The 14,239-nt window shown below is 44.9% G+C and overlaps 1 protein-coding gene across 8 annotated transcripts in view; it reads right to left on the bottom strand.

Moving 5' to 3' along the window:
* LOC139375367 (kinase D-interacting substrate of 220 kDa B-like) overlaps positions 1-14,239 on the bottom strand; it is a 95,424-nt gene that overhangs the window by 37,955 nt on the left and 43,230 nt on the right. For 6 of the 8 annotated variants that reach the window (XM_071117080.1, XM_071117081.1, XM_071117082.1 and 3 more), the window contains exon 23: positions 14,004-14,166. The exons of the other annotated variants lie outside the window; for them this stretch is intronic. In XM_071117080.1, the coding sequence (XP_070973181.1) occupies positions 14,004-14,166 (163 nt within the window). The remainder of the gene's footprint in view (positions 1-14,003; positions 14,167-14,239) is intronic. 8 annotated transcript variants of the gene reach the window in all.

The following is a 14,239-nucleotide window of genomic DNA, read 5'->3' as shown; positions in this document are numbered from 1 at the left end:
CTTCCAAAGACAACTGAAAAGGGCCTGCATGGACTAAGTAAATGCATCCATCACAGTGGCACCGAGACCCCATTCCTAGCATTCATTCACACCAGGCTGTCTAGTTGGAACTGTCTGCTGGCAGCCACAAGGGACTGAGCCATCCAAACGTCATCCCTCTTCATACCAGTGGCCATGTTCTGATAATAGCACAGGTCAGGGAAATCAGACAGGTTCACATGATGGCATGGGTTTATTATCTGGTGTAACACTCCCAAGTGGCTCAGCGGTCTAAGGCACTGCATCTTAGTGCTAGAGGGGTCACTACAGACCCTGATTCAATCCCGGGCTGTATCACAACCGGCCATGATCGGGGGTCCCATAGGGAAGCGCAAAATTGACCCAGCGTTGTCTGGGTTAGGAGGGGAGGGTTTGGCTGGGGTAGGCCATCATTGTAAAATAAGAATTTGTTCTTAACTGACTTGCCTAGTTAAATAAAGGTTAAATAAAACACATTAAACGCCATCCAACATGTTAACCATCCTACGGTGGCACGAAGAGTGCCCTTTTAATTGCTACCAAACGTGCGAAAGGGACACTTCAAGAGACAGATTTTCAGTCAATTGAGGAAGAGTGGTTGGCCTTGACATTAACTCATTGATGTTAATAGCTTTTGACACCGGTGGAGGGAGATAGGCAAACGAAAAAAGCCACTCCTATCAGGCCATCTTTCATGAGTCTGACAAGCTGGAGGATTGCACTTTGGCGAGTCCAGACGCCGACATGTTACTTTTAAAAGGCTGTAGACAGTGAAATAAAGCACGTCAGGATTCCTGCAGCCGGTTTCTCACAATAGCCCCATTGATGGGATTTTGCGTTACAAGCACAGGCTCTTATGCACTGTCTCTGTGTTGCAGCGCCTAGTGCTTGGGAGGTTTCTAGGCTTCTCCAAATGCTAATCGATCCCAAAGCTGGCTCAGCGAGCCTTTCTTCTCCTCCAACACTCCCACATACTGCAGCTGACAAGAAAGAGAACACTTCTCCCTCAATTCCTCCCCTCTCTCCTCCCTCTGCAGGCGCTGAATGTGCCACTTGACTTTGCTTATAGCCACCCTCTGTGTGTGGACCACGTGCAGATGCCCCACAATGAGGCTCAAAGCATTTCCATAAAGGGGCCCGGAGAGAAGCGAAATGCCAACACACATTTGTTTTTCGGAGGGCCATAAAGAGAAAGAATGTTCGGCTGTGAAGAGAACAACAGTCGTCAGTCACAATGGTGAGCCCGGGCCTTGGTGCTTTCCTCAGGCCGACGGGCAGTCGGGAGAACTAGAAAAGGACGGACAGGCTGGAGCGTGGCCTCATAGCGACAACACTCCAGAGTGGAGTATTATTGTGCGAGAGGAGCTTACCAAGCCCTGGCTACCCAAAAGCAGAGAACAAATATGTTTTCACTTGAGATGACACCATGTTTTCCTCTACTTAAACTGTGGTGTTGTTATTTACAGAATGATGGTGGAGTTATTTACAGAATGATGCGTTCTTTGCTTGGGTCTCGTCTTCTCTCCACTATGCCAGCGGACATTAAAAGCGATTTAGCTTTTCATATACATTCGTGTCAAAGTTTAAGCCTGTAATTACATTCCTATGTACTAAGCTGGACCTTTGCATTTGAAATGGACCGCAGAGAAATGCAGCGTAATAAGAAACATACCACTCTGATAAAACCGCTGCAGCCTTGGAATGGCCTCTCTGAAATGATTAAACTCATCTGTACACAAACCGTCCCGTTCCAGACCTCAAAAACCTTAGCTGAACCCTTCATTCAAGGGAGATAAACTCAATTCCTGACAAACCCTGTACAGGATATTAGGAAACTGGGCCCAGTTTGATGATTTATGTAAAAGGGAACATTTTGAACTCCAGTCCACTGCTGACTGTGGCTAAATGGTAATAAAATGAGGCATTCCTGACATGAATTGAGCTGAGAAGTCAGTCAATGTGGGTGTTTGATGCGTGTCAGGATGGAGACGGTATATGAGAAGTCAAACATCCGGACCGAGCCCATGTCCTAAATCACCCATGAGTGATTCATGTAAACCTTCTAGGTAAATAAAGTTTGTTCTTTTCCAGCAAAACCATGAAAACAGCCCCGACAGGTCATCCTTTCCTTAACATCATACCTCAGACACAGGATGACCTGGTGAAGAGTCAGACAGAATCATAAAGGGAGAGAGATGGTTCTATTTGGGGATGATTCATTTCTGCACCTCGCCGCTATTCACCTTCCCGTCAGGGACAGGGAGAAAGAGGGGCTAGCTAAGAGCAGGATTCTCAAGAATAAGTTCTCAAGAATGATTCCAAGTTCTTAAAAAAACGTATAACTCGTCAACCAAGTACTCTGTCCCAGAGTACAGATACAGTGGCTGCAGAACTACGGTCTGTTTTTACATGCTGGTGGTGAAAGACACCTCGTTCTTTTTAAAACCATCGAGGGCTTTCCGGAAAAGACTTCTGAGAAGAGTTGGTATTTTCACCACCAGGCTTTCCTCCACACACCTTTATCTCTAGTGACCATCCTTTCCTCCATACACCTTTATCTCTAGTGACCATCCTTTCCTCCACACACCTTTATCTCTAGTGACCATCCTTTCCTCCACACACCTTTATCTCTAGTGACCATCCTTTCCTCTATGCTTGCTTTGTGGGCCTGGGTGCCACCTCAAAGTTAGAGGGGGTTGAGTGTGCACTAGGCCCTGTGACAAGGAAGACACCCTGACCCTCGCAGCCCAGCACTTCTATTTATAATAACCCTGCCACCTTCTCCCACTCACGGCACAATAGAGTGGGAGATCACTGACATGTCCACAGGCACATCCAGAGAGACAGACGCCAGCATAAACATGCTCACTCACCCACACAAATGCTCATGGGCTCACCACACACTAGCATATACAATAGCAGACAAAGCAAAAGTGATAACCGTGTAGTCACACAGTGTAGTCACAGGTAAAAATAAGCACAACATATAACTGGGCAGTTTGATTCCTTATGTTCTGATTATGCGGTTTAATCTTTCCTTGATTTACATCATTTGATATCACTGTCGGCTATACAGCCGATTACAGACTCATTTTCAGCCGGGTACTTTTTCCACTTAAATTAACTAGGCCACTTTTCAATTCGCTAGTCAGAAGAAAAAAAAAGTCTGCTGAGCCTTCTCCCGCTAGAATGAATGACATGCATCTTCTGGCGATCTATTGATAGACCTGATGTCTGTCACGCCTCTAGGTACCTGGGTGTATGTGTTGTGTGAGCAGTGGTTGTAGTCAAATTTATTTACGTGGAGGGAGAGAGCATGAATTTGCACGTCCCATATAGTGTTAACAACGAGTCGAAATCCACTTAACCGATGGTTTTCTGTGACATTCATTGACTTTCTTTCGTATGGAGAGTCCGACATTACCGATGGCCAGGGGCCAGTAAAAACATGTGCTGAGCCAGAGCATCTCACCAGTCAACTTTCATGGGCATTTTTGCATTCCAGTTCAACATTTACCTGCTATGTCGCAGTCTACCATTGAAGACCAGCACGCGTAAATGTCATGCTATTTGAGCAATATGATTGGCCATTCATTCAAGCACCACCATACCATCATGCGAGTCACAACTTCTCGAGCAGTACAAGTTGATGTACACGCGAGCTGTCCAGAAGTTCTACTCACTGAGCTTATTTATTTTAAGGGATTTACAAAAGTAAACCTTCAATTGTGAACATAGACATTCCTAGTCTACTGTAGCCATGTTGATGTCTCTCTGGAACGTTCCTCTTAGTCCTCTAGAGTCGGTATCTGCGGCCCCGCGGAAACCTAATTAGCATAATAAAAAATTCCCATCCAAATCAGTCAGTTAAAACTAGAGAATTCAGGTGTTTTTGCATGTATTTTCCTGCGTCTCAATCCACGGCATCCGCTGATGTCACCCTTCCTCATCTGCTGTGAAAAGCCACAGATATAGAGCGGTGTTTGTCAGACCATGAGACATACCGAAAATCGGTCTTCTTACGACAACATTCGGTCCAAACAGTTTGGACTACAAAACTATTATGTCCCCTCTAATGAAAGATGAGACTCTCACAAACACAGTGGTATTCCGTTTTGCATCAGGGGACTCGTCTGAAGTTGATCCATCCGATGTGACAACTTCAGTAGCGTCGGAACAGTTTGGGCTACACACTAATACAGTATTACTCCTCTGTTTGTCTCACAAACATGTTGGTTGTTTTCCACGTCTACAAGCCTCACAAGACAAGTCTCAAGGTAGACAGGTACATGAAGTATATATGTAGATAGTTTAGTGCCTAAAATAAGGGGTTAAATACATTTTTAAAAATGGTTTCCTGATATTTGTTAGAGCTCTCAAATGTAGGACAGACACTTCAGACCATACTTCCTTTAGAATTTTTGGGGACGATCTGTTTATCCATATGAAGCTGTTATTTAATGCATTTCCATGGGCTAATAGCAGTAAAGCCAAATTCAATGTTTCATCAAATATATTTTAAATATATTTTACATGCCCCAACCCTAACCCTAGCTTGACTCGTTTATTAAAAAGGTGTTGAACTGACTGAATAAAGACGATCTCATATAACCTTCCCATTCATAAATTATACAACGCACTTATATATCCATGGTATTGCATTGGGAAAACTAAAGATCTCGTTTGTATTTTCGACATGAAGTTCATCAGGACTTGCCAGACAGTGACGTTAAAGTGAGGGACTAGTCAGTATCCTACTGAATTGAATCGGTAAGAGAGCTGTTCATTTGGCTCCCTCATTTGCATACCGGTAGGCTTTTTGGCGATTATCTACAGATAAATTATGAAAACATTTGATGAATATGGTGAATCCTCCTCACCGCAGAAACAATAGTTAGTGGAGACAGCATCACGCTGGTCCAAAATATGATAAAAGAAAACAGATTGTATTGTTTTAAAAAGCAAAAATTATACTTATATGGCATTTTGAATGATACTGATATACATTACATGGCCAAAAAGCTCATTCTAAAATCATGGGCATTAATATGGAGTTGGTCCCCCCTTTGCTGCTATAACAGCCTCCACTCTTCTAGGAAAGCTTTCCACTAGATGTTGGAACATTGCTGCGGGGACTTGCTTCCATTCAGCCACAAGAGCATTAGTGAGGTCGGACACTGATTTTGGGCAATTAGGCCTGGCTCGCAGCCAGCGTTCCAATTCATTCCAAAGTTATCCGATAGGGTTGAGGTCAGGGCTCTGTGCAGGCCAGTCAAGTTCTTCCACATCGATCTCGACAAACCATCTCTGTATGAACCTCGCTTTGTGCATGGAGGCATTGTCATGCTGAAACAGAAAAGGGCTTTCCCCCGGGCCTCCTGAGTTGTGCAGTGGTCTAAGGCTCTGCATCGCATTGCTAGCTGTGCCACTAGAGATTCTGGGTTTGAATCCAAGCTCTGTCGTAGCCAGCCGCGACCGGGAGACCCATGGGACGGCGCACAATTGACCCAGCATCATCCGGGTTAGGGGAGGGTTTGGCCGGCAGGGATGTCCTTGTCCCATTGCGCACTAGCGTCTCCTGTGGTGGGCCGGGCGCAGTTCACTCTGACACGGTCACCAGGTGCACAGTGTTTCCTCCGACACATTGGTGCGGCTGACTCCCGGGTTGTAGGCATTGTGTCAAGGAGCAGTGCGGCTTGGTTGGGGTGTGTTTTGGAGAACGCAAGGCTCTCGACCTTCGCCTCTCCCGAGTCCGTACAGGAGTTGCAGCGATGAGACAAGACTAACTACCAATTGGATACCACGAAATTGTGGAGAAAAAGGGGTAAAATATTAAAAATAAATAAATAAAAGGGCTTTCCCCAAACTGTTGCCCCAAAGTTGGAAGCACTAGAATGTCATTGTAGAGTGTAGCATAAAGATTTCCCTTCACTGGAAATAAGGGGCCTAGCCCGAACCATGAAAAACAGCCCCAGACCATTATAACTACTCCACAAAACTTACAGTTGGCATTATGCATTCGGGCAGGTAGCGTTCTCCTGGCATCCACCAAACCCAAATTTGTCCGTCGGACTGCCAGATGGGGAAGCATAATTCATCACTTCAGAGAATGTGTTTCCACAGCTCCAGAGTGCAATGACGGCAAGCTTTACACCACTCCAGCCGACACTTAGCATTGCATTGGTGATCTTAGTCTTGTGTGTGGCTGCTCGGCCCATTTAATGCAACTCCCAACGAACAGTTATTGTGCTAACATTGCTTCCAGAGGCAGTTTGGAACCTGGTAGTGAGTGTTGCAACCGAGAACAGACGATTTTTACACGCTACGTGCTTCAGCACTCGGCGGTCCCGTTCTGTGAGCTTTTGTGGCCTACCACTTCGCAGCTGAGCCGTTGTTGCTCCTAGACATTTCCACTTCACAATAACAGCACTTACATTTGACCGGGGCAGCTCTAGCAGGGCTGAAATTTGACAAACTTTCTTGTTGGAAAGGTGGCATCCTATGACGGTGCCTCGTTGAAAGTCACTGAGCTCTTCAATAAGGCAATTCTACTGCCAATGTATCTCTACGGAGATTGTTTGGCTGTGTGCTCGATTGTATACACCTGTCAGCAACGGGGGAGGTTGAAAAAACCAAATCCACTCATTTGAAGGGGTGTCCACATACTTTTTTATATATAGTGTAGGTCTACTGATTTAATCAAAGCATTGACTATGGAGTAATGGGGGAGCATTGCTGGCTACTTTTTCTATTTGGCTGGCTACTCCATGTGCTTGTGGAAAACACTGTTTAATCTGAAAACAGTCTGGATCTCTTGTTTCAAAGTGTTTAATTAAGTTCAACTTATGAAATAATGAAAGGGCTCAAAGTGGATTTAATAACAAGGAATGCTACATAACAGACCCCTTTTCCATCACATAGCTATTAAAGAAATGCTCCGGAACTTTGGCAACTTCTAAGTACTTTTTAAACCTCCTGCCTTGGGCTGGATGTGTCAATGTGTACTTCATACATGCATCATCTACTCTATCATCTACTCTAGCAGAATTACTGTTTTACCTCAATTAGCCACGAAATTCCTAGTTTGAAAGCGACTGTTTTTCTGGAAGCTGTGCCACACCATTTTCCCTCCATTTTCCCCCATGTGGGCCAGCCCCCTAGCAATTCAATTTCTAGCCAATGAGCTTCAGCCCCCCGCCATTTGAGTGACAGCTAGCAAGATGCACACACAGCAGAGAGAGAGAGAGAGAGAGAGAGAGAGAGAGAGAGAGAGAGCAATGACGTGGTGCGCATATCTGCATATGTGTGACAATTTTCGGGGACCACTTTTGGCTCGTGAGCAGTACTTTTAGAACTACTGGCTAAAAAGTATACACAAGTACAAGAGAACATCTTTAACCGCCAGAGTATGTAGTTGGACATGTGGCATCCAAGTGCTGCCTCATCTGTGCCGCTTCATCTCCACAAAAACAAACACTGATATCAGGGACTCACCTCAACACAAAGGTTGGGCCTGTGGACATCGACCACAGATCTGTACTAAATTGCTTTTATTCATTTTCTTCACATTTTGAGCCATAGACTCTGTGGACATTTTGTTTCCTCTGTGGGAGCCTGGTGGAGCTCGTCTAACTCCTGCTGATTCATCCCTTAGTCACAACGGTCCAACACCTGAGGGATGTGTGTAGCTAACACACCCACACCCGGGCCCTGGTGCTTCTCACATCTTCACACACAGAACAGATGGGTAGTGCTGGACCAGTCCAGGGCTGTTCCCACTGGAAAAACATGTCCATATGAGAGGCGAGGGCAGAGTACGCCTCAGTGAAACATCACCACCTGGACTGACCAACACTCTCAGCCCACCAGAGAGAAAACATGCTTTACTGGACACAGCAACAACCAGGGCATAGGGCATTAAATTGGTCGCTGCTCGTACACTTTTCTGTTCAGCACTTGTACCAATACTCTGGGAATCACTTATAAATTATGAAATAGACCTACCAGTCCCAGTAGTCGCTGGAACCTATAGTCAGAGTGCCATGTCAACGTGCCAACAATCATGGTTTATGAGGACACCTAATATTGACACGGGGTATTCACATCAGCCACAATTGTAGTCCTGTAGACTTCATAATAGCTCTGTATAGAGGTCCCTTTACCCTCTCCATCTTCCCTATCTGGAGGTCATACGGTTTGGCACAGGCACTGTGTGGACTCAATAAAGAGCTCCCTATCAGAGATAGACCACACTCTATTGGGAAATGGCTTTTCAGCAGCTTTATAATTTAGAGCGCTTTAGGGCCTCTTGGCAAATAACAGCAGCGCTATTGAATTACAACAGTACTCTTTCCACCAAAATGCCTCCTGAAGGATTTAGCTCAGGGACAAAAGGATCCCTCTGAGGGAAAAGGCAACAGGGAGAAAAGTGTTTTTCTACTGTTAGCAGTGCAATCAAGATTTTACAGACAAATTGTGTACGTGATGAAAATATAGTATTAACAATAGCGTACCGAGGGAGAAAAGCAAAAAGACATTCAAGGGCATCGAAGTTCAAAAGTGTTCCAGGAAAAAAAGCTGCTCTTCTTTTGTGGCCAAGTATTTAGAAGCTTATTAGGATTTTACATAAAGATAATCACACACATTCTCTTTAGAAAGCGCTTTTATCTCAACACGTAATTGCGATGAAATTACAATAATTGTCCCAATTAAAGTAATCCCGAATGAACAGTATGTCATCTTAATGTTTCAGTACTTGGGAGAAGAGGCTTCCTAATTAGCCCAAATTGCCTTGCCCGTATTCATTTCAAGTGTCATTAGTTAAAAGTTTTGAAGCGCTCAGAGAATCGCTTGAATGCCTGGATCCGGGCATGTCTCTGAGAGGCCAATTGTTCGCTGGATCAATGAGGGAGGGGAGGATCGTGACAGCGGCAGATTCAGAGAGAGCAGAACATATAGACGAAAGCATCAGAGTTAAATACCTTCCTGCTAAAGAGAGTAGCCAGGGACAGCTTAGTGATGGAGGCCTCTGGCCAAGCAATAACGCCTAGCTGGAAGTTTAAGAAACATTGTTCTTGTACTGGGATGTTGTAATCTATATAAACGTAATATGTGTTGGTCCCATGTTTCATGAGCTGAAATTAGAAATTAAACAACAAAAAATCCATACGCACAAAAAGCTTATTTCTCTCAAAGTTTGTGCACAAATTTCTCCATTGCCAAGATAATCCATCCAGCTGACAGGTGTGGCATATCAAGAAGTGGATTAAACAGCATGCTCATTACACAGGTGCACCTTGTGCTGGGGGCAATAAAAAGCCACTTTAAAATGTGCAGTTCTGTCACAATGCCACAGATTTCTCAAGTTTTGAAGGAGCGTGCAATTGGCATGCTGACTAGAGAATTTGGCAGAAGCACAACTGGCCTCACAACCGCAGACCAGGTGTAACCACACCAGCCCAGGACCTCCACATCTGGTTACTTCACCTGCAAGATTGTCTGAGGGGGTGTGGAGGGGAGTAATGAGGAATATTTCTGTCTGTAATAAAGCCCTTTTGTGGGGAAAACTCATTCCGATTGGCTGCACCCCTGCCCAGTCATGTGAAATCCATAGATTGAATTTATTTCAATTGACTGATTTCCTTATATGAACTGTAACTCAGTAAAATCTGACATTGTATTTTTGATCAGTATAATTCATTGAATTAGTAAAAACAATGTTTCCTATGTGTAATAATAAGAAATAAATGCAGAAATGTATTGCAACATGCTCTCAGTGTAAAGGAACTATTGGTTTGCCTTAACCCAGAAACTGAATACAGTTTTTGAATAGTGCGATGTTGTGAGAGACAGAACGAGCCATGGAGAGACATATGGGCCAAGGCTTTATAGAGTAGTCGAGAAAATTATTTTTGGTGCTTGACACGCATTCCTGGCCTTCTGTTTCCAGTGAGGGGCTGTATGTGTGTGTGTGTGTGTGTGTGTGTGTGTGTGTGTGTGTGTGTGTGTGTGTGTGTGTGTGTATGTGAATGAAAGTGCCTTGCTTGTGTCTCAGGGTCTGATTAATTACAGTGATCCTCAGAGGAGCAGGGGGTGACATATGTTCCTGTGCCGCACTGCTCCTGTGTGAGAGTTTGGAGGCTTGGAGGTGTGTGTGGAGGGCACCGGGAGACAGGGGGGCTCAGGTACTGAGCCAGGCCTGTGCGTGTACTGCAGGGGCATCCTGGCATAGACAGGGCACCAGATGTCAGAGCAGACCCAGGACCCGGCTCCGGATTGAAGGACTGACCAAACAACACTTTTCAAGCTAAAAATCCAATTGGAGCTCCCGAAATAAACTCCCTGAGGATCTGACTGGGCTCAAACTTCCCCACAGATCCCGGATACCGACAGCCGGAAATCTCTACTCGTGTTCTTTTGTGATCACCAAAATAGTTTCCATTTGCTGCTTTCCGGAAGCTAGCTTTTTTTGGTGCGATGCTGAACATAACATACCACTCTCGAGTACTGATCTGAAGATATGTATTCCTGGTCTGAGAAAAACCCAAAACAGAACCCAGCAGCAGTTATTCATCAGTACATCGACCAGAGGGACCCTGATTCACATCTCTATTAAAACCTGAAATGAGAAGGCTGTTTAGAGCCTTTTACACCACTCACAGACTCTCAAGACTCTAATTCAATTGGACCAAAACAACAGTAATAGGCCATCTTAATTCAAATAGTAAACCTGACAGCTATAAATACTGGAATTCTCAGAAACCCTTCCGTAAGTGCGTTAGGCAGGCACTGTACGCTGGCTCGCAAGTGAGACAAATATGTTGGCCGTTGCTGTGTGAGTGTGTGTGTCTATGTGAGACTGTGGTTTGGGGCTTTTAACTATTTTGATAGCCTGTTGGTGTGATAACAGGAAAGCAGAAAGCATGTGTCTGAGAAGTCAGACATGCTACATTTACGTAAACCTGTTACTGAGAAAGAATCATTCTGTTGAATATTTTTTGCAAAAGGACATTGTGACAGTTACACAGAACAACATGACTAACATGACTAGGCTATATAGCTAATATAATAAGACTGTAAAATACACTGAGTGTAACAAACATTAGGAACACCTTCCTAATATTGAGTTACACCCCCCCCACCCCCCCCCAGTTTGCCCTTAGAACATTCCATTCGTCAGGACATGGACTTTACAAGGTGATAAAAGTCTTCCACAGGGATGCTGGCCCATGTTGACTCCAATGCTTCCCACAGTTGTTTCAAGTTGACTAGATGCCCTTTGGGTGGTTGACCATTCTTGATACGGGGAAATGCCCCGTTCAAAGGCACTTAAATATTTTGTCTTGCCCATTCACGCTCTGAAGGGCACACATACACAATCCATGTCTCAGTTGTCTCAAGGCTTAAATATCCTTCTTTAGCCTGTCTGTTACACTTCATCTACACTGATCGAAGTGGATTTAACAAGTGACATCAATAAGTGATCATAGATTTCACCTGGATTCACCTGGTCAGTCTGTCATGGAGAGAGCAGGTGTTCCTAATGTTTTGTACACTCAGTGAAACTCACATCGCTGTCTTCCAACAACATGCTGCTCTCTGTGGCCTACATAGGCTGCAATAAACCTTACAGAGAGAGAGAGCACTCTGCAGAGAGAGAGAGAGAGCACTCAGCCTTATGACTGAGATGTGGAACGACAGTTGACCTATGAGGAGTTGACTCACCCCACATACACTTCAGCAGTAATCTATTCACTTATTAGACGCTTTGGGGAAATGAAGCGCTCTAGTGTAGACCACTGAGCATCACACCTCTCCCCAGTCATGTTACACTCCAATGAAAACTGACAAACCCTTCATGAGGGGTAAAGATAGCAGTAAAGATAGTTTATTTGATTATGCCGTGAACAATTATCTAATTGGCGGTTGAGCAGAAGAGGACGTGCTGAGTTTTGGTTGAGAGAGAGGACGCTGTGTTGACCTGACCACAACGCCACCGTAAAAACAAGAAGCCGCTATCTGGTCCTCCAGGGAGAGGTTGAAGTGAGGCAAGCGATCGTCAAGAAAGACAAGGAGTGTGACTCACCCGGCTATAAAAAGAGAATGGGAGCCTAGATGACGCGTCACATTAGAAGAGGTGCTTCGGGGAGAAGAAGAAAAAGAGCAGTGAGAAAGAGAGAAAGAGGGAGAAAGAGAGAGAGAGAGAGGGAGAAAGAGAGAGAAAGTGAGAGGGAGAAAGAGAGAAGGAGAAAGCCTGATCAGTGGGGAGATCTCTCCAGATAAGGGCCGCTTGGCTCAGCGTGGTGTCCAAGTTGGTTTGGTGCTTCCTTTCATCACTTACCGCCATTGCAGTGGCCATTTCATACGGCAGTCACGTTTTGGAAACAGACAGTGCATTGACGGACAGTGCATTGACGGACAGTGCATTGACGGACAGTGCATTGACGGACAGTGCATTGACGGACAGTGCATTGCGCTGCTCATATATATTTGTCCAGAGCCATTTATTTGACCAGAAGCTCAGTGAAGGATGGGGATGGAGGGGGAGTGGTGATGACTGTGTGACACTGAGTGCCGGTGACACTTCAGCGCCCCAGGAATCCTGGGCGCTAGTGTATTGTGACAGAGTGGCAGAGTGCAACCTTTAAAGGGTAGCTATTGATGCAGAACAGCTCCAACCCTAATGACTCAGACTATGTGCCGATTCCCTTCCCCTTGTCCACACTCTCATTCCTAGTTAACCAGTCGCTGGCTGTGCTTCATACACTCTCATGCCTAGTTAACCAGTCGCTGGCTGTGCTTCACACACTCTCATGCCTAGTCAACCAGTCGCTGGCTGTGCTTCATACACTCTCATACCTAGTTAACCAGTCGCTGGCTGTGCTTCATACACTCTCATGCCTAGTTAACCAGTCGCTGGCTGTGCTTCATACACTCTCATGCCTAGTTAACCAGTCGCTGGCTGTGCTTCATACACTCTCATGCCTAGTTAACCAGTCGCTGGCTGTGCTTCACACACTCTCATGCCTAGTTAACCAGTCACTGGCTGTGCTTCATACACTCTCATGCCTAGTCAACCAGTCGCTGGCTGTGCTTCATACACTCTCATGCCTAGTTAACCAGTCGCTGGCTGTGCTTCATACACTCTCATGCCTAGTCAACCAGTCGCTGGCTGTGCTTCATACACTATCATTTCAATCAACATATTCATAATGATATGCTTCTTATTTCAATGCATTCAGCTACGTGATTTGAATACAACGTGGAAATTCAGTCTATTTAGTGGTGTTCAGAGAAACCTACCAAAATATGTGGTGGTTGAAGTGGATATGAAGACCCTCTGCTGCCCTCTACTGGTCAATTTGATTTTTTCTACTTGTTTTCAAATCAACTTTCTTTCATTGTCCAGTAGCCAAAAAGCACAATCCTAGTCATATTAGCAACCCATGCTAGTTGTTGCATCTTTAGATGCCTCTTTCAAAATTTCTAACATATATTTTCATCTGTCTCATGAAACCACTTGTATGTGCGGTGTGATTTTGACAAAGGTTTTTCTGAAAATTGCATTATGGAACGCTACCATGTCGCTGCGCTTATGTGTGAAGAAATAATAGTTTATCAACACTGGAAGCTAAACGTTCTGTTCTGTTGCATAAGACTCATTGTTTAAAAAAATATATATGTAGCTTTGGCCTACTGGTTGTATGAATTTGGGATCTATAGTCCCACAACTGTTTGTTTGGAATAGCTCATTTCTATCTCGTAGAATAGGTACACGTTTCTACTATGGTGGATAATAGATTGACAGACTAGTGAGCACAGTCGACACCCAATGCATATGGGATCCGGTCAATTTCTCAAACGTCTGGAAACACTGGTGTGTGTGTGGTGTAAAAGGAACATTTCAGAAATACTCTAAAACTTCTGATTGTGTGTCTGCCTGTGCAGGCAGATGTGCAGATGTGTGTGTGTGTGTGTGTACGTACCTCTCGTAGATGGTCTTCAGGGTGACCTGGTCTGAGATGCCGTCGGTCTCCTCCAGGAAGAGGATGAGCCAGGAGGTCCTGTAGGGCCACTCCTCCGTCATGTTGATCCATGACACCAGACGGTCCCAGATAAAGATGATATGATTGGCCCTCAGCAGACGACCTGGACATCACACCCAAATGAAAAGTCAGGGACAGTTTCTCCACGAGTGGAGGGACTCTGTGGACAGGCTTTT

Source organism: Oncorhynchus clarkii, chromosome 19 (genome assembly GCF_045791955.1).
Source record: "Oncorhynchus clarkii lewisi isolate Uvic-CL-2024 chromosome 19, UVic_Ocla_1.0, whole genome shotgun sequence".
Lineage (NCBI taxonomy): Eukaryota > Metazoa > Chordata > Actinopteri > Salmoniformes > Salmonidae > Oncorhynchus > Oncorhynchus clarkii.
This window is presented reverse-complemented; position numbering and strand designations above follow the sequence as displayed.